The following is a 21443-nucleotide window of genomic DNA, read 5'->3' as shown; positions in this document are numbered from 1 at the left end:
CATTAACTGTTTTTTGGGACACACACCATTCTTGCCCCAGTGGCTGGAGGCAGAGACCATGACTCGCTCCAGTAGCTGATGTTAAGACCCTACTCAGTCCAGTAGCTGACACCACAGGCCAGGGGTGCCTGCATCCCTGGTCTGACTGGAGTAGCTGGCACCAAATCCACTCATGACAGCCCCCCCCTAGTAGCTAGCACTCCAGGCACAAAGTTTATAGTACCCGCCCTAGGTCTAGAGAGCTATGGCCCCTCCAACTACTGATGCTAGGACCCTCACTTGTTCCAGTAGCTGACACCACAGGCCACAGGGGCACCTACAGCCCCAGTCTGACTCCAGTAGCTGACACCACAGGCCACAGGGGCACCTACAGCCCCAGTCTGACTCCAGTAGCTGGCACCAAATTTCATTCACACATACACAGATCTCACCAGTAGCTACTACTTAGTCCTTGCAGCATACGTGGGGTAGAGAGTGAGATTATGCAGAGAGATTGTTAAGATTTAATAAGAAAATATGAGAAGACAGGACAGACTGCGGTGATCAGGCTCAGCCAGAGAAACATATTGACCAGCTCTATTTTACATGTGACTGGCCTACTTTATACCCCTTTCTGTCTACCCTCCCCTTTGTTCCTCCCTGCTCTCCCTTCTCCCTGCATGTGTCTTCATCGGTTTGTATGGTTCTGTTGATTCCCTCACCCCTCCCAGTCTGGTGTCTGGGGTCTCCCCCCTAGTTTACAGTCTTATCAGTTGCAAAGTCCAGGTTGATCTCCCTGGAAGAGTAGTTAAGACCTAACATACTGTGTGGAAGTTTCTCCTTTCTGGCTTATTAACCTGTGATCTGTCAAACTTTAAGGCTGGCCTGCAAAACTGTTGCAAAGGACTTTTAAGGCACACTTCTCTCAGGTGGATGCAAAGTCATTGGGAGGAAAAATAAAAATAATAAATGAAGGTTGCTATGGCAGTAAGCGTCCCTAGACTTTTTTTAAATGTGTGTTTAGGCTTAAGGGAAAAAAAAAAAAAAGCTATAATGCCATCTCCCAAAATACTTGGTAGGAATAAGGAGTTTCTCTTCTCTGCCAAATCTCTACTTGTACGTTACCTCAGTGGGTGGTCTCAGTGGTGATACTTTAATGAATATTCACATCTGGTTTCATTCTCCTTCCCACACTTCTCTTGTGAGATGAATGAGAAGTTGCTTGGGGATTCAAAGAGTAGTAAATGAACTTGATGATGTCATATGCAGGTACATACAAGCAGTAATCCTGTGTAACCGGACCTACTGTCTGTGCTGGAATTGACATATAAAGACAAGTTTGAAAGCCGAAACATTGCAGATAGGATTTGAAAATGTTACTTTTTGGTTTCCATATTATTAAAAGCATAATTACAAGGAAAAGTGGGTCTTAAAAAGATACTAAAATTAACAGCTGCATTTGAACACATTTACTGTTTTAAACCTGTAGCTGTTTAGATATAAGATTAGAATGTGATATTTAAAGTATAAGAATCCATGTCAAGTGATCAACTCTGAATTATGTGTTTTGTGATTTGTGTAAAGTTGGTTGTGTTTGGTTTTTTTTCTCACTTTGTTGTTTCAGATTTGTCCAATATGTGCAGCATTACCTGGAGGGGATCCTAATCATGTCACAGATGACTTTGCAGCTCATCTTACACTGGAACACAGAGCTCCTAGAGATTTAATATCCTTTCTTAAGTTGAGGGAAAAGGGATAGACTATTCTTTATGATAGCTGTAACTACTTGTTTTGACTTCTGTAGTCAAGTGGCTACATCACTTTTGCTTATGTTTTAGAATTGGTGTTTAGTTATAGGGGATCTGTATGTCTGAATTTTTTATATGTATATATATTTATATCTATCAGACTGTGAATGGGCTTTAGGTGTAGCTTGACAATGTGGGTGTGTGTTTTTGTTTTATTCCTGATAGCAAAACCTTTTAAAGATGTTTTTGACACCCAGCTGCTTCTTTCTGCGCTGCAGTTTTTACCCTTCTTGGTCATTAGTTCTGATGCCATTTTGTGTATGGGAAAGAAGCAGTCCAGATGCGATAGTGTATTATAGATAATTATGAGACTGAAAGCAGTAAATTTCACCAAAAGCAAATATGTTAGAGAATGCTTTGAACTTTGAAATTGAGTGATTTTAAGTGTTTGATTAGTTTTATCACTATATTTCAAAAGGGTAGTTTCAGCCTGTTATTTATTGACTTTTTTTTTTAAGATATAACTAGAAGAGCTATCAGGAGACTTCCTAGGGATTAGGGCTGTCTTTCAGTTATCTGTAGATTGTAGTGATATAACTATTCTTGATGACTGAAGAGCTCAAACTGTCAGTTTCTTTGCACTTTAAGTACAATTTTCTTTTGCGTTACTTCGTCTTAGGAATAGTAATGTGGCTTGTTTTTTGCTGTACAAATACCTACAACATAATTTCAGAAGGTACTCTTACTTCATGGAAGTACAGGCCATCATGAAAAACTCATTAAGTGATCTCCTATAAATTATTTATCTTTCTGTATCTCATTTTAAAAAAGTATACTCCTAGTATAATTTGATAGTGCCTTTTTTGTTCAGGGCTTCTTAAAAAAAAAAAGGCCTAACAACTCAAGTTCATTATATCTATTGCTAGCAACATTAGAGGAAATGGTTTCACTTTGGTTGTGATCTGTATTTACATTTAAATTTGTTAGCATTTAAATTGTCAGTCCCAATTACACAGTGAAATTAACTTCCTATTGAAGTGGATGAGGCATTGGATTAGAATTCACGCTTCTGGAGCTTTTCCTCCCCCTCCCACATCAGTGACATCAGATAACTTTTAATTGGGAAATGTGTGTTTATTACTAGCTACATAAGAATAATCTTTTCAGTTACTGAGTAAGGCCACAGCATCAGTCATCACAAAACTGATGGGGGGGAACTTTATAAATTGGACCATGTTATAAATAATTATAGAAAATGCATGTGGAAGTTTCTGTACAGCATTGCTTTAGCAATCAGTGTTGCCAAGTCCACAAAACTTGATAGGGAAAATTTTTCTGGACTAGCTGTTCCATGTTGGATGCTATTTCATGTCTTCTGACAGCTAAGACTAAAAGGAAGAAAAAGGGGGAGAGATTTCCCCCTGCCCAGTTGCTAGCAGTTTAGGAAAGGATATTGTCTTCTGTGTAGCAGTTAGAAGGGTTTTTTAAGCTGTTTTAAATGGCTGCACATATTTATTGTGAAGAATCCTGTGCAGCCACTGCAAGATATCACCTTTATCCTTGGAGACTCTGGACAGCTCTTTAAATTCCAGTTTCTTTCTTAAACAATTTTCAACTGTTTTACTGTTTAAAACATGACTTTAGTCTTGACCATGTAAATGGTTCTTGCTTGGTTGTTTTCAGTATATGTTTGCAATGAGTTAAGAGTTCCAAATGCTTTTCTAACCCCAGCATAGTTGGGTGAGACATCAATATACTCTTAACTAGTATTTAAATAATGTTGTTTATCTTAAAAACACTTTGAAAGGTACAGTTAGCAAGCTACTAAGATCCTTTTCTAAATTAGACCAAGGCTGGAATTTTTCAAAGGATTTGTATTAAGGATGTTCTAGTTATCTTATTTCCCAAGTTTACTTTAAAAAAATCCCAGAATGGGGGCATTTTTCTGTCAGATGTAGCTATGGAAAGCTTCCCAAACTGCATGAGAGCAGTAGTCAATCAGTAAAATATTAGTGACAATGTTCTGTCACTACCAGTATCCAGTATCAACAGATTCAAAGGAGGAACAAACCAATCTGTGCTAGACAACTATATTCTGTCCCAAGGGAGATTCCCCCCCGCCCCCCTAAACCTTGCAAGTGAAATGTTTTATGCTCTATAGCATAATAGATTTGAAAGAGTCAATTCTTCCTGAAAGTATTTATTATAATAACTGGATATTCTTACTTGCCAAAATAAGTCTAATAATTTTTCAGTCTTAAATTTCTCAACTCAGTCATATCATGAAGAAATGAATTCTACACCATAATCGTACACTGTGTGATAATTACATTGGGCACCAGTCTGATACAAATAATAGATTTTATACAAGTGATAAACATGCTATTTTTGAAAATAAGAAAATTGGAGATAAGGTGAGCTAAAGCTATTAATTTAGAAATTGGAAAAATAAGATATGTTCAAGTACATTATTTCCTAGCTTAGTAGTTAATTGCACTAATGCTTCTTAAGATAAAAGGAAGCTTTAGCTAGACTGTCTTGGGAGAACTCATATGTTAACACTGTTCTGGGAAAGATCATCTTTAAATGATTTGCTGATAGTCTCTTAGTATGTATGAAAAAGCTTATATTTCAAGTCATAGCTTTTATAGACATCTAAGAAATGTGGGAAATAAAGAAAGTGGAAGGGCTTGTTTTCATAATTGGAGCAAATGGAATTTGTGTGGAGAAAGAGGGGAGATGAAGCAAAGGGGTATAACAGAAGTGCTGAATCTTCTGTTGACCTGCAATTCCTTGAAGGCTGGAGTGGGTGAAATTCCTTGGATAAAAGTATAAAATGCAATAATTACTGTGTGCTCTTGGTAAGAATGGCAATAAAACTTTGTAGATTATTTTCAGTATTTAAATACCCTTCTTTCCCAATTTTGATGTTAAAATCCTTATATTTGTTGAGTAATGTGTTCTGATGAATATGCATCATCAGTTTAAATTATCTAGTAGAAAACATTGATCCAGAAGGCAGGAAATCCATCCTGACATTTTTTAGACATGATAAAAAGCCTGGGAAAGATGAATTTGGTGCAAGCAGCCCTGGGTGCTTTGGGTTCAGATCTATAGGTCTGACTGGCACCATAGCTATGATTGCATTACGCTTATAAAGTTGAATCATTGTTTTATGAATGAGGAATAGTGTGTTGCCTGATTATTCCACCTAGTAAATGTTCTTGCTGTTTAATACTTGATAGCAAAAGACTTTTCTTAACTGCTTGGTTACGATGAATCTAGTGGTGTTCGGCACGTACGTAGAATGTTTCACCCAGGCCGGGGTTTGGGAGGCCCCCGTGCACGTAGATCAAACATGCACTTTACTAGCAGTTCCACTGGTGGGCTTTCATCTTCTCAGAGTTCATATTCTCCAAGCAATAGAGAAACCATGGATCCTATAGCTGGTAAGAGCTGTAACCACTGATTTTAGATCAGAGTCCTTAAATAGACTTTGAAACAAAATCCAAGATGATAATAGTTGCCTTGTTTTTCTGTGTTTTGAAAAAAAATATATATATATGCTTCCCAATATTGTAATTGATGGGCATTTACTGATGAAAAGTATTCTTAATTGGATTGTCTACAGGGATTGAACCTGGAACTTCTGAAATGAAAAACACTGCCCCTTTAGCTTGTGCTTTTAAATTTAGAGACTTCTAGGCTCATTCCCATGACTGACCTGTCCACAGGTGGTATCAAAGAATGGTTGAGGTTGGAAGGGACTTTTCAAGATCATCTAGTCCAACCCCCCCACCGCAAGCAGGGCCACCTAGAGCAGGTTGCCCAGGACCATGTCCAGTCAGGTTTTGAATATCTCCACGGATGGACTCCACAACCTCTCTGGGTAACCTGTTCCAGTGTTTGACCACACTCACAGTAAAAAGTGTTTTCTTGTGTTCAGATGGATTTCATTTGTTTTAATTTGTGCCCATTGCCTCTTGTCCTGTCAGTGGGCAGTACAGAGAAGAGTCTTGGCTCCCTTTCCTTCATTCCCTCCCATCAGGTATTTATATACGCTGATAAGATTCCTCCCCATTGAGCCTTCTCTTTTCCAGGTTGAAGAGTCCCAGGTCTCTTAACCTCTCCTCATATGATATGTATGTATGTATTTTTAAATGTAATTGTTTCTAAACACCATTACCTACTTCGATGCATCTAGCTTTAATTTGCCGTGTGCATAGAGGTGTTAGAGATGAATCTTAATTTTTTTAGCACAAACCAAGTGCTGTACTTGAGTTCATCAAGATGAAATTGGTTAAATTGGAATATTATTGATAGACATTTAAAATGTGCTCAGTTTACTTTCAGATTACAGTTTGGATGATAGGCTTGCTGATTTTTAGGAGGTCTTTTAACTCTCTTTTAAAATTCTTAAATAACTGTATTTTAATAAGCATTTTATATAGAGCTGAGTGACAGCCCTGCCTTAAGGTTGTGCAAGGGGAAGGTAAGCCTGAATTCAACCTCGAGCTGACACAAGAAACTCACAAGATGAAGGAGACTGGACTCTTGTCTCTGCTCAGTGCAGAAGGAAGAACCTTCCCCTAAAGTGCCCCTACGTAACAGAGACGATGCTCTGGGGTTGGAGAATGAAGAGCACATGAGTAACAAACAGGATCCAGGAAAAGCTGACCATGCAAAGTTGATCCAACCATCCACCCGCATTAGAACCAGTGCCACCAGAAAAGCACATAAAGTATTAGTAAATGGAGACTCCTTACTGAGAGGCACGGAAGCACCCATTTGCCATCCAGACAATTTCTCTAGAGAAGTTTGCTGCCTACCAGGAGCTCGCATTCGCGATGTCACTGAGAGGCTGCCGAGCCTGGTGAACCCCACAGATAATTATCCACTCCTACTATTCCACATAGGGTCCAATGATACTGCTACGAGGCAACTTAGAACCATCAAAAGAGGCTGTATGTCCCTCGGAGCAATGTTAAAAGGATCTGGAGCACAAGTGGTGTTCTCCTCTATCCTCCCAGTCAGAGGAAGGGGTTCAGGAAGGAGAAGACAAACTGAACAGGTGAATGCCTGGCTGCACGGTTGGTGCCATACTCAAGGTTTTGGCTTCTCTGATCATGGATCTGCCTTGGAGATGCTGGGTCTGTTGGGAGCTGATGGGATTCACCTGACCAAGTGGGGCAAGAGGGTCTTCACCAACAAGCTGGCCAGACTTACAAGGAGGACTTTAAACTAGATTTAGTGGGGGAGGAGAGTGGAGTTCTGAGCAATAGAGAAGAGCCAGGGGCTGCTGATGTGTTAGGAACCAACAGGGAAACACCTGTGGAATGCCTCAAAGGAATTAGGATATGTTCCTCTAAAAAGGTGACAAGGTAGGTAGCCCAGCTGAAGTGCCTCTATACCAATGTATGCAGCATGGGTAACAAAGAGAAGGACCTGAAAGACACTGTGCAGCTAGAAAGGTCTGATCTAATCGCTATTGCTGAAACATGGTGGGACGAATCTCATGACTGTAGCACTGCAATCAATGGCTATAAACTGTTCAGAAGGAAGGAGGGGTGGGGGGGTTGCCCTCTATGTAAAAAAAAAAAAAAAGGCACTGACTGCACAGAGCTGTCTTTGAAAAACAGCGATGAACAGGTTGAGAGCTTATGGGTAAAAATTAGGGGTCAAGCCAACAAAGGAAACCTTGTGGTTGGTGTTTACTACAGGCCACCTGATCAAGGGGAGGCTGTTGACAAGCATTCTTACTTCAACTGCAGGAGGCATCACAATCACAGGCTCTGATTCTGCTGGGGGACTTCAGTCACCCTGACATCTGCTGTAAAATCTGGATAATTTTTTAATCCAGATGATAGACAGCCCAACCAGAGGAGAAGAATTACTAGACCTGTTGCTTACCAACACAGGTGAACTAATTGGAGAGGTCAAGACTGGTGGCAGCCTGGGCTGCAGTGATCATGCCCTAGTGGGATTCACAATCTTGAGGGATATGGGCCAGGTGAAAAGTAGAGTCAGGACCCTTAATTTTAGGAAAGCAAACATTCCGTTGTTTAAGGAACTAGTGGATGGGACCCCCTGGGAAACTGCCCTCAGGGACAAAGGAGCAGAAGAGAGCTGGAAGCTCTTCAAGGACATTTTTCTTAGAACACAAGAGCTCTTGATTCCCACGTGTAAGAAATCAGGCAAGGAAGGCAGGAGACCAGCATGGCTGAGTAAGGACCTCCTGGTCAAACTAAAGTGTAAGAAGGAAATCCATAGGCAGTGGAACCAGGGACATGTATCCTGGGAAGAATATAGGGACACTGCCTGGATGTGTAGAAATGGGACCAGGAAAGCTAAGGCCCAGCTGGAGCTGAATTTGGCAAGGGATGTGAAGAATAATAAGAAGGGCTTCTACAGGTACATTGGCCAGAAGAGGAAGATTAAAGAAAATGTACCCACCCCCGATAAATAAGACATGAGAACTAGTGACGACTGACATGGAGAAGGCTGAGGTACTCAACACTTTTTTTTGCCTCAGTTTTCAATGGTAATCTTTCTTCCCACATCCCTCAAGCCCCTGAACCTCAAGGCATTGACTGGGGGAATGAAGTCCCTCCCATCATAGGAGAAGATCAAGTTCGAGACCACCTGAGGAACCTGAACGTACACAGGTCCATGGGACCCGACAAGATGCACCCCAGGGTCCTGAGGGAACTGGCTGATGTAGTTGCCTAGCCACTCTCCATCATATTTGAAAAGTTGTGGCAGTCAGGCGAAGTCTCCAGTGGCTGGAAAAAGGGAAACATCACACCCATTTTTAAAAAGGAGGACCCTGGGAACTACCAACCAGTCAGCCTCACCTCCATGCCCGGTAAGATCATGGAACAGATCCTCCTGGAAGACATGTTGAACCATATGGAAGGCAGGGAGGTGATTAGAGGCAGCCAACATGGCTTCAGCAAGGGCAAATTGTTCCTGACTAATCTAGAGGCCTTCTACGATGGAGGGACTGCATCAGTGGACAAGGGAAGAGCTATGGACGTCATCTACCTGGACTTCTGTAAGGCCTTTGATACGGTCCCCCACAACATTCCTGCCTCTAAACTGGAGAGAGGTGGGTTTGATGGATGAACTGTTAGATGGATAAGGAATTGGCTGGATGGCCACGTCCAAAGAGTTCTAGTCAATGGCTCAATGTCCAAGTGGAAACCAGTAACAAGTGATGTCCCTCAAGGGTCCGTATTGGGACCAATACTATTTAATATCTTCATCAATGACACAGACAGTGGGATTGAGTGCATCCTCAGCAAGTTTGCGGATGACACCAAGCTGAGTGGTGCAGTTGATTCACTAGAGGGAAGGGCTGCCATCCAGAGGGACCTTGACAGGCTTGAGGAGTGGGGCCATGTGTACTTCATGAAGTTCAACAAGGCCAAGTGCAAGGTCCTGCGTCCAGTGTGCATCCAACTCTGGGGTCACCAGCACAGGAAAGACATGGACCTGTTAGAGCGGGTCCAGAGGAGGGCCACAAAAATGGTCAGAGGGCTGGAACACCTCTCCTCTGAAGAAAGGCTGAGAGAGTTGGGGTTGTTCCAGCCTGGAGAAGAGAAGGCTCCGGAGAGACCTTATTGTGGCCTTTCAATATATAAAGGGGGCTTATAAGAAAGATGGAGAAAGACTTTTTAGCAGGGCCTGTAGTGACAGGACAAGGGGCAATGGTTACAAACTGAAAGAGGGTAGGTTTTGATTGGACATAAGGAAGAAATTTTTTTATGATGAGGGTGGTGAGACAGGGGGACAGGTTGTCCAGAGAAGTTGTGGATGCCCCATCATTGGAAGTGTTCAAGGTCAGGTTGGATGGGGCTTTGAGCCACCTGATGTAGTTGAAGATGTCCCTGCCCATGGCTGGGGGGTTGGACTAGATGATCTTTAAAGGTCCCTTCCAACCCAAACCATTCTTTGATTTCTGTGTCATATTTTGGTCAGGTTTAGGGGAATTTTCAAGGGGAAGACTAAGAAATTGACTAAGAAGTTGTTTTTTAAAAGAGCTATAATTTGTCCTAATGTAAAATCTTAAGACATCAATCTTACACTCATATAGTGAAAGATGACTTATCAGACCAGTTATCCCCAGGGTATTCAGCCCCCTGAGCTGGAAGACAGGGATGGAGAGCAGAATAAACCCCCCATAATCCAGGAGGAAGCAGTTAACAACCTGCTATGCCACCTGGACACTCACAAGTCTATGGGGCTGGATGGGATCCACCCAAGAGTACTGAGGGAGCTGGCGGAGGAGCTTGCCAAGCCACTCTCCATCATTTATCAGCAGTCCTGGTTAACAGGGGAGGTCCCAGATGACTGGAGGCTTGCCAATGTGATCTACAAGAAGGGCTGGAAGGAGGATCCGGGGAACTACAGGCCTGTCAGCCTGACCTCGGTACTGGGAAAAATTATGGAGCGGTTCATCTTGAGTGTGCTCAACAGGCATGTGCAGGCCAACCAGGTGATCAGGCCCAGCCAGCATGGGTTCAGGAAAGGCAGGTCCTGCTTGACCAACCTGATCTCCTTCTATGACAAGGTGACCCACCTAGTGGATGAGGGTAAGGCTGTGGATGTTGTCTATCTTGACTTCAGTAAAGCCTTTGACACTGTCTCCCACAGCATTCTCCTGGAGAAACTGGCTGCTTGTGGCTTGGACGGGTGTACTCTTTGCTGGGTAAAGAACTGGCTGGATGGCCGAGCCCAGAGAGCTGTGGTGAACAGAGTTAAATCCAGTTGGCGGCCGGTCACAAGTGGTGTTCCCCAGGGCTCAGTATTGGGGCCAGTTCTGTTTAATATCTTTATCAATGATCTGGATGAAGGGATCGAGTGCACCCTCAGTAAGTTTGCAGATGACTCCAAGTTGTGCGGGAGTGTTGATCTGCTTGAGGGTAGGAAGGCTGTACAGAGGGATCTGGACAGGCTGGATCGATGGGCCAAGGCCAATTGTATGAGGTTTAACAAGGCCAAGTGCCAAACAAAGCCAGCATGGCTTTACCAAGGGCAAGTCCTGCCTGACCAACATAGTGGCTTTCTACGAATGAGTTACCACATCAGTGGACAAGGGAAAAGCAATGGATGTCATCTATCTGGACTTCTGTAAGGCCTTTGACACGGTCCCCCACAACATCCTTCTCTCTAAATTGGAGAGATACGGATTTGCTGGGCGGACTGTTCAGTGGATAAGGAATTGGTTGGATGGTCGCATCCAGAGGGTAGTGGTCAACGGCTCAGTGTCCAGATGGAGATCAGTGACAAGTGGTGTCCCTCAGGGGTCCATATTGGGACCAGTGCTGTTCAATATTTTCATCAATGACATTGACAGAGAGATCGAGTGCACCCTCAGCTAGTTTGCAGATGACACCAAGCTGAGTGGTGCAGTTGACATGCCAGAAGGATGGGATGTCATCCAGAGGGACCTGGACAAGCTGGAGAAGTGGGCCCATGTGAACCTCATGAGGTTCAACAAGGCCAAGTGCAGGGTCCTGCATCTGGGTCGGGGCAATCCTTGGTTCCAATACAGGCTGGGGGATGATGTGATCGAGAGCAGCCCTGTGGAAAAGGACTTGGGGGTACTGATGGACGAAAAGCTGAACATGAGCCAACAACGTGCGTTCGCAGCCCAGAAGGCCAACCGTATCCTGGGCTGCATCAAAAGAAGCATGGCCAGCAGGTCAAGGGAGGTGATTCTGCCCCTCTGCTCTGCTCTCGTGAGACCTCACCTGGAGTATTGCATCCAGCTCTGGAGCCCTCAGCACAAGAAGGACATGGAGCTGTTGGAGCGGGTCCAGAGGAGGGCCATGAAAATGATACGAGGGCTGGAACACTTCTCCTACAAGGACAGGCTGAGAGAGTTGGAGTTGTTCAGCCTGGAGAAGGGAAGGCTGCGGGGAGACCTTATAGCATCCTTCCAGTACTTAAAGGGGGCCTATAGGAAAGACGGGGACAGATGTTTTAGCAAGGCCTGTTGTGACAGGACAAGGAACAATGGTTTTAAACTAAGGGAGGGCAGATTTATACTGGATTTAAGAAAGAAATTTTTTACAATGAGGGTGGTGAGGCACTGGAACAGGTTGCTCAGAGGGGTAGTGGAGGCCCCATCCCTGGAAACATTCAAGGTCAGGTTGGATGGGGCTCTGAGCAACCTGATCTAGTTGAAGATGTCCCTGCTCTTGCAGGGGAGTTGGACTAGATGACCTGTAAAGGTCCCTTCCAATCCAAAGCATTCTGTGATAAGTGTTGGGTCCTGCACTTGGATCACAACAACCCCATGCAACACTACAGGCTTGGGGAAGAGTGGCTGGAAAGCTGCCTGGCAGAAAAGGACCTTGGGGTATTGGTCAACAGCCGGCTGAATATGAGCCGGCAGTGTGCCCAGGTGGCCAAGAAAGCCAACAGCATCCTGGCTTGTATCAAAAATAGCGTGGCCAGCAGGACTAGGGAAGTGATCGTGCCCCTGTACTCAGCACTGGTGAGGCCGCACCTCGAATGCTGTGTGCAGTTTTGGGCCCCTCACTACAAGAAGGACATTGAGGTGCTGGAGCGTGTCCAGAGAAGGGCAACGAAGCTGGTGAAGGGTCTAGAGAACAAGTCTTATGAGGCCCAGCTGAGGGAACTGGGGTTGTTTAGTCTGGAGAAAAGGAGGCTGAGGGGAGACCTTATTGCTCTCTACAACTACCTGAAAGGAGGTTGTAGTGAGGTGGGTGTCGGTCTCTTTTCCCAAGTAACTAGTGATAGGACAAGAGGAAATGGCCTCAAGTTGCGCCAGGGGAGGTTTAGATTGGATATTAGGAAAAATTTCTTTACTGAAAGGGTTGTCAAGCATTGGAACAGGCTGCCCAGAGAGGTGGTTGAGTCACCATCCCTGGAGGAGTTCAAAAAATGTGTAGACGTGGCACTTTGGGACATGGTTTAGTAGGCATGGAGGTGTTGGGTTGTCGGTTGGACTAGATGATCTTAGAGGTCTTTACCAACCTTAATGATTCTGTGATTCTATTCAATGATTCTGTGATAAGTGTCAGGGAAACTTCAGAACTTCCTGTACTTATCTAAGTTCCTACTATTATCTGCCTTTGCTTCAGACCCTGGAAGGGCATGAATGTTTAAACTGGAGCTTCTTATTGTTAGGCTATGATTCCTTGAGAGGCAGTGAACCAACTTTTGAAAGAGGAAGCTGCAGCTCTGCCCTTCCCTCCACCCCTCCTTTCCATAGGCATAGTTCCTTTGCTTCTGTTGTACTGGCTGCTCTTCAGGCCCTCTGTGAGCTGATTTAACTCATTGAAATGACAGAATAATAATAGAAAAATTTAGTTTGGAATTGACCTCTGCAAGTTGTCTATTTCCAACCCTTTTCTCAAAGGAGGTCTGTTTAGATCAGGTTGATCACGTTGCTCAAGGCCTCATTCAGTTCAGCTTTGAATGCCTCCAAGGACAGAGATCCTACAACCTCTCTGGGCAACCTGTTCTAGTATTTAAAAACCTTCATGTTTTAAAAGGGGAGTGGGGGGGCATACAAAACATAAAACCCTTTGTATGTAATTGAAATTTCTCATGTTCCCTTGTCTGACTCTTTTCCTGTTGCTGTATGCCTCTGAGAAGAGTCTAGCTTAGTCTTCTCTGTATCTTCTAATCAGGTAGATTCAGACAGCAATAAGATATCTTCCAAAGTATTCTTTTCCAGGCTGAACAAACCCAGTTCTCCCGCTCTTTCCTCATGTACTGTGTTCCAGCCTCCTGATCATCTTGGTGGCCCTCCACTGGACTTGCTCCATTATGTCCATGTTTCTCTTGTCCTGGGGAGCCTAAAACTGGACACAGCACTCTGGATGTCCTCACCAGTGCCAAATAGAGGGGAAGAATCACTTCCCGGGACCTGCTGGCTGTACTCCTACTACTAAAAATATCCCAGAAAAAGAGGATGAAAAAATTTCTGTCATCTTAGTGAGTTAAGTTAGGTCATGGGTCTGTAAAGCACTAAAGTTGGTGCAAGAAGGGAGGATGTTTCTGTGTCCTGGAGTGCAAGACTTCCTCTTATCGTTACAGTGGGTGTTAGTTCAGCCGAGTTAAATGGGAAGTGGCTGCCTTGGTTTGTTTCAGCCTCACAAGGCCTTCCCATTTAGGAGCATGTGTAATAAAAATGGTATTCCTTTGAGTCTTGTCTTTTTTTGGGGGGGTGGAAGTAATATTTTTTTTTTCATTCAGAGAATGTAGTGCAGCCTGGCTGGGTGTCTGTGTCATGCCAAGCCTGTGTCTCAAATTCACATCTGCTACCAGGGTTCTCTTAAGCTGTACTCAAAGTGATCTTACAAACAGCGAGGATAAATACATCTGTCTTACCTGGCAGTGTTATAAGTCTTCCTTTGTATTGGGGTAATAATTAGTACATACTACCAGAAGTTAGAACTTGTGCTTGTAACAGACCGGTAAACATTATTTATTTATTTTTCTCCTTGTGGTAGTTATCAGTAATTAGTGAAATAAAATATTATTGGTAGTTAATCTTGATATGATTACCTATGCTGATTAAAAGTGACTTGAGCATTTACTGTTGGCATTCCAAGTGTTCCTGATGCAAAGGGCTACTGCATTGTGCTTTATTCCCCTAAGAAAAGCCTAGTTTCAAAGGATTATATCTTGAAAATAAGATGGAAGGAAAATTTTTATGATCTGTAATAACAACTTGCAGCTTTAATGAGGGTTGGACGGATAGGGGAACAAAATAATCTACTACTTCTGCCCTCCTTGCATCAAACACAACAAAGTAGTACTCGCAACTTTGTGTGGAATATAATCTGTAGTCAGTCACTGAGCAATAACTTATTATTAACGTTTATTTTGGGAAATGCTTAGCATGGACAGAATTTGTCACAGTCTTGAACTTTGGAGGAAAGGAATCCAGGCTATACTTATTTAATTTTTTTATTATTAGAATTTCTCGTTTTCCAGCAGAGGTTGAAATTCTCACAGAAAAGCCCTGCTGTGGTCAAATATTTTTCATATAATACAACATTTGAAAAACCTTCCTGAACTGAATATTTTCTAAAAATGTCTGAAATGATGCTGTAATATTTGTCTTTTCTGCAGCATAGCTTCCCTCTAGAATATGCATTGAAGGTGCATGGGGGGATATAAAGCCACCAACTGAAGTTAGAATTGAAGTGGTTTCTTAGTCAATAACTGTTTTGACTTGAAGATAAAATTTTAGAGAATTGTTGCACAGGATATTGCTTATATGGTATTCCCCATAGGTTGACTCTTATTGGTTTAAATAGCTGTAAGCTTTGACTTTCCTATTTATGCACAGTTCTTTACTCTAGATGATTCTTAATCTTCCTTACCCTATGGGCTTTGAGACATGGGATGCTTGTAATGGATAGCCCATGAAGCTTTTCAAATCAATACAATTTGTTCATTGATTTCATTGATGAAAGGTTTTAGAAAGCAAAGGAATTGATATACAGGTATTCAGGAGATGTTTATGCTGTTGTGTGATATGTACTTAAGCAGATTTCACTGTAGAAACTTCTCTCTTTTCTGGCAGAGCTTTTATCTCAGTTATCAGGCGTGAGACGTTCTGCAGGGCAGCTCAATTCTTCTGGCCCTTCTGCTTCTCAGTTACAGCAGCTGCAGATGCAACTGCAGTTGGAGCGACAGCATGCACAGGCAGCAAGACAACAACTGGAGACTGCACGCAATGCAACTAGACGCACTAACACAAGCAGCATCCCCACCAGTCTTACACAATCTATAGCAGCAACCAGTACATCTAACACAGAAAACAATCAGCAAACTATACAGAATTCCCAGTTTCTTCTTACAAGGTAACTTGTTCTGTGGGTTTAGCTCTCCTGCCATTTCTGTTTTCCTTGGTCCCGTTATGGACATAGAGTTCAGTGAAACTACTGTCAGATCCCTAATGAAGTTTGCAGTTGAGATACTATGCTTTTGTTTGCATTTGTAACATCTCCTTTTCAACCCTGCTGTGTGTTTGGTCCTAGGCAATGAATAAATATTACTTGCTGTTTCTCAATTTGAAGAGAAACATAAGGGATATTACTTTGGTAAACTGTGCTTGTTTACCCTACTACTTCTGATAAAACAAGAGCCTTTACAATAATATGTTTCAAACTTTTATGCTGATAATGTGAGGGGAGAGAACTTAAAAGGTAGTTTTATTTAATAGGAAATGAATCTTTAATGAAGGCTAAAGGTTGAATAGAGGTTTTTATATAAAGTATTTTGGATGAAAAAAGCAAATAAGGAATGTGCTATTAATAAGCAGAATACATATCTGTTTCAGAAAGTATAGTTAGATCCTAGAGTTCTATAGAATAGAATAGTTCAGTTGGAAGGGAGCTACAATGATTGTCTAGTCCATTCTGCTATAGAAGAGTTGCCCGCTCTCATTCCAGCTCTTTTAGGAGGTTTAGAATATTGATTTTCTGGATTCAAGGGGGGTGGGGGGGGTGTTTTTCAATTAGATGTTGAGAAAGAGCACAGGCATTTAAACAGTTTCTGTGTCTAGAAACCTGGGTTGGGACAAGTTATTGCTGTCATGCTGATTTTTATCAAAACTTGTGATAATATCTCAATCCAAAACTTTTTGAAAATAATAACTTTCATTAAAGTATCTGCAAATGTCAGTCACTGATCCTTGTGAGCTAGGAAGCTAGGATAGAACTGGAGCAAGCAATTTCCTTGCTTCTATTAGGTGATGGTGCATGCACTGATAAGTGAAGTGAATGATGTACTGTGCTTTGGGAATCTCTGGGCATTATGTGTGTAGTAATGTATTTTGTGTCATGCTCGCATTTAGAATTTGTCCTGGGGACAAAATGAGCACTTAAGGGATGACTAGAGAATTTTAACACCCCTTAAAACAAAACCCCTCTGAAGGGAAAGAAACTTCAGAAATAGCTATTTTTTTCCTTCAGCCTTAGAATCCACTTCTATGAAGTTTCTTGAAGCATCTAGGAACAAGTTTGTTAAATGTCTGTATTCTTGCATCAGGAGTGCCAGGCGTTGTCAGATCTGTACATGTCAAAAGAAGTGCAGCAGTACCTAGGTTGTTTCTCAAAGGAATGGCTTTCAGATGTTATTCAGCATGCGTCAGTCCAGCTGTTTAGGCAATTAGTGAAAGCCCATTTTGTTGATGATACTGCTAAGCCTGTCTTCTCTCTTTCTGTGACGCTATGCAGGTTGAACGATCCTAAGATGTCAGAAGCAGAGCGTCAGTCAAAGGAAAGCGAACGGGCAGACCGCAGCTTGTTTGTTCAAGAGCTTCTACTGTCCACTTTGATGCAGGAAGAAAGTTCCTCCTCAGATGAGGATGAACGGGGAGAGATTGCTGATTTTGGTGCTATGGGCTGTGTAGATATTATGCCTCTAGATGTTGCTTTAGAAAACCTAAATTTAAAAGAGAAGAATAAAGGAAATGAGCCTCCTCTTTGATGGCATCCCACTTTGCAGACAATGTCCTCTGTGCTGTATTTGCCAATGAAAGTGGACAACAACTATCTTGGGTTTGTTTTGGTGATTGTAATTTCAGGTCTGTCACTCTTGTTACATTGTGTACATTCAAAGGAAGAGAGAAAAGATATATACGATAATCATTTCCACTTAACCAATTTTTACTTTTAGCAGGTAAATATAGGTTGCAGTGTGGAGAAAAAAGCTCTGCATCCTGTAGCTTGACGTGCAAAAAGCTCTCCTAATACTCCACATTCAAACTGAAGAGGAAAAAATGAAAAATCTCTAATGAAGCTGCTGTGTGTATTTATGAATATTAATGAATAAAAATTGCTTGGATGGTTTACCTTAGCTACTGCATGATTTTTTTTGCAGCGTGCATGAGTTTTAGTGACCTTGTCATTTAAAGAATGTAAGTACAAGGAGTAAAACCATAAAACCCCAAAGCTTTCCCATTATTCAAAGGTAACGTGACAAAAAAAAGATTAATGCTCACTAGCAGCTTGTGGCCGTGAAGTAGCCTTTGAGTAACACATGACCAATGACCTTTTTATGTGCTCTCCCTGCGTATTAATGCAAACTCTGCAGCGGGCTATATTTTTGCTTCCAGAGTGTGACATTTTGCTATATCGTGACCACTACGTTGCCCTGTTAGACATCATATCCATGTGGAATTGAACTTTGTATTCATCTGTAGGAGACAAAAATCAAGGGCCACTACTGGAATCTACCACAAAGGGCTTCTGTGTGCCCTAAACCCAAATTTTGTTCACCTTTCTTTAAAGTTTTCCTTTTTGTGTTAAATATACTTTATTTAGGTGTAAATGATTCATATATTCACTGTTGGGGGGGGGAGGGGGGAAGTTAACCTGGATTATGGTGTCTTAGTTCTAAGCCTTCACAGTCCTTATCATTTTGAGTTATTTATGTATTTGCTTCATAGTTTGCAGAGACTCCTTAGTATCAGGAGAGCTTGAGGATTTGACTTCCCAGATATCTCCATATGTTACAATTGAATTCTTAATGCTAACTTCCTATCAACCTTTATTTATTGGGGTTTTGGGTTATATTTCTGACATAAAAAATAAAGCCTTTTTAATTGAGTCATGCTACCTATTTGCCTATACTGTTAATCCTATAAGGTTTTTTTGTATGGATTATTATAATAGCCCCAAAGCAAGGGACAGCAAGGCTTTAATTATTTGGAATGTAAAGTTAGCTTATAAAGATAAAAATGCACACAACTTCTGAAAATTAGACTTGAAAACCTGATGATGTTCCTAAGAGAACTGTGATATGTATATTAATCTAAGATAACAGCAACAAAAGAAGCTACCCCATAGGTTGACATTTTCTCAATTCTCAAATTCTGATTGTTTCCATTTAGTACTGTATTAGCGTTGTTTTTCTTTTAGTCTCTGCAACAGAAAATGTTTTAAGGGAACTTTTTACACTAGTCTTCTGGTTATCTCAGGAGTTACCCTCAATAAAGATTCATTTTTAATTGATTGTTGAGGATGTTAAAAAAAAATAAACTGCAGTCTTTTCGGACACATCTTCTGCACATTACAAAAAGACTCAGTTCAATAAAGCATTTTAAGGGCTGTTGTTCAGTCAATTCTTTGGTGATGATGTATTATCCAGATAGCTGTAGAAGAAATTCTGGAATTAAACTGTCCTTCACAACTGTATGCAAAGGCATTTCATGGCGAAACCCTGGGTGATTTACATAAACACTTTTTTAAAAGTGCATATTCTGTGCAGTGCATGTAGCAATGATTAAGCATGTAATCTTATAGCTTCATAGGTAAGTGCATTGAATTTCTAGAAAAGACTTGTTTAAAAACAGTATCTTAATGAATATTAATTTTTTTTAAAAAATCTATATATAGCTGGTCTATTGAGGATGTTTACATTGCAGGGTTTGCAAACTCCATTCTGCTTTTACATAAACCACTTGGAAAGCCTGCGAACTCTTACTGTCCATGTTTATTATTAGAATCTGAGTATCTGCTGGCTTACATTTAAAATTAAATTTAGTTACTGCATTAACTCCTCTAAGAATCATAAGTGTGTTAGATTTTGTTAGCTTAGAAATAATGCCAAACAGCGACTGGGAGAGTGTTGTTCTAGCACTCTGCTGATGAGTATTTGCAGGGAAGCGTTCTTCATTGAAAGAATGTTTCCCAGAATTATATTTTTGTTACTTTCAAAATACTGGTGTTTATTTTCATAATGCTGTGGGCTATAGTGAAAATAGCCTTTGAGAACTTTTCAAGGGGAGCCTGGAGGGGATATCGCATAATTTCCTACCTTAAGACCACTGCTTCAGAAAAGAGAACCCTAGCATTCGGCATACCTGACATTCGCACGAGGTCTGTTGAATACTGTGCATTTGTGTGAGAGACTTTTGTTTTCCCAAAAACGTGGCACAGCCTGTGACAATCTTTGCAGAGAGGCTACATCTATGAATAGAGAGCACATCTGGAATTTGGTGTGCTCTCCTATGAATTTGCACCTCAGAGCTCAGACGTGGCTTGCTTCTGCTTCCTCTGTTTAATCAGCCAAGAATCTGTATGTTGCCTTATGGAGTATGGAAGTTGTGCTGAATTTTGCAGGGGAGGGTAGGGTGCCCATGTGCCCTTAGACTGAGTCTTGCAAGATGGCAAATGAGACTCTACCTGTGTGAGGATGTTGACCTTTGTGTGTGTATGTTAGCTCTGGAGACCAGTGAGACTGTTAGGTCAGCTTGGTCTTTTACCTGTATTCTGTGCTGACTGAAAGCACTGTAGCTGTCCTTAGTGTGATGCTGATATTGAGCTTACGAGTGCTGCAAAAATGATCCCTTTTGGGGAGATAAGGGCATATTCATATATAGAAATGGGAAGAGATGTGAACTTTTTTGAAGCTGTTGGGGAACAAGTCCCGCTTTAGGTGCCTGTGGGTGCTTATGTTTAGTATGTATGGTGCAATTCAGACTATTTGCAACTCTTCTAATCTGCTTTAACCAGGTTTTTCATCTGTTTGGTACTGTGCTAGAACCAGACATTTGCATGAGGTGGGTGGAACACGGAACAGAATGAAATTGCATTTTAACTTAAACATCTCTGGGGACTTGGAGGTAATCAGTCAAATGAGATGGCCAGGAGGGGAAATGGTTAGCTACATCTTACTAGTATTATAGCTGGTTCTGGAGACTGTCAGACCTGCTAAACCTCTCAGTAGAAAGCCTTTATGGCTGTCACTACTTCCACTGGGTAGTTTCTTTTGGAAATGAGGCTTTGTTCTTCCCATAGGAGCTTCTTGGTTCTCTCACTTCTATAATGTTGTTGTTAGCCTTTGCCAGCTTCACCTACTGGAAGCTTTTCTGTTTTGTGGGAGTTAAGAGTACTGGCTCCGATCAGGTCATTGTTCCTGTTTATTGAGAGGGACAAAGTTATTACTGCTGTAGCAGGGAAAGGACAGTCTGTCCCTTAGCAAAGACTTTGTCTGGGAAATGAGTGGGGGAAGAAACATGACATTTGGTCTGGATGAGATTTGGGTCTTGGATGGAAACGTGATGGGTTGCAAAATAAGCATGGGATGTGCTCAGCAGTCTGGGCTCAGCACATGAAGGTAATGTTTTCATACTATGATTCTACACAGAAGGGACCAGCATGATTGCTCATCTGACATGCAGTGAGGCTGGAAGTGGAACTGTGAGCTTTGGCAGTAGCTCTAACTTGTATATCTCCCTCTGTCTTTGAAAGAAATGAGAGCCTTTTTTTAACCTATCTTGGGTGTGTTATTTAGGGGTGTGGACTCTTACTCACAGATTACTTAAGGACACTGTAGCTTGCCTCAAAAGCCAAGTGTCTACATGTGCATGCATTTCTGTATTGGGGCCCCTGTCTGTTCATAGAATCGTGGAATGGTTGAGGTTGGAAGGGACCTCTGGAGGTCATCTGGTCCAACCCCCCTGCTTAAGCAGGTCCACCTAGAACTGGTTACCCAGGATCATGTCCAGACGGCTTTTGAATATCTCCAAGGAGGGAGACTGGGCAACCCCACTGGGCAACGTGTTCCAGTGCTCAGGCACCCTCACAGTGAAAAAGTGTTTCCTGATTCTCAGACGGAACCTCCTGTGTTTCCGTTTGTGCCCATTGCCTCTTGTCCTGTCACTGGGCACCACTGAAAGGAGCCTGGCTCCACCTTGTTTTCACCCTCCCTTCAGGT

At 42.1% G+C, this 21443-nt stretch overlaps 1 protein-coding gene across 3 annotated transcripts in view; it reads left to right on the top strand.

Moving 5' to 3' along the window:
• LOC140650556 (E3 ubiquitin-protein ligase KCMF1-like) overlaps positions 1 to 17579 on the top strand; it is a 79644-nt gene extending 62065 nt beyond the window's left edge. For all 3 annotated transcript variants that reach the window (XM_072859033.1, XM_072859032.1, XM_072859034.1), the window contains exons 4-7: positions 1604 to 1705; positions 5002 to 5176; positions 15301 to 15580; positions 16958 to 17579. In XM_072859033.1, the coding sequence (XP_072715134.1) occupies positions 1604 to 1705; positions 5002 to 5176; positions 15301 to 15580; positions 16958 to 17210 (810 nt within the window). In that variant the 3' untranslated portion in view covers positions 17211 to 17579. The remainder of the gene's footprint in view (positions 1 to 1603; positions 1706 to 5001; positions 5177 to 15300; positions 15581 to 16957) is intronic.
• The last annotated feature ends 3864 nt before the right edge of the window (positions 17580 to 21443 follow it).

The sequence above is a fragment of the Ciconia boyciana genome, chromosome 4 (genome assembly GCF_034638445.1).
Source record: "Ciconia boyciana chromosome 4, ASM3463844v1, whole genome shotgun sequence".
Classification (NCBI taxonomy): domain Eukaryota; kingdom Metazoa; phylum Chordata; class Aves; order Ciconiiformes; family Ciconiidae; genus Ciconia; species Ciconia boyciana.
Note: the sequence above shows the minus strand (reverse complement) of the source record. Positions and strands in the feature narration are given on the sequence as shown.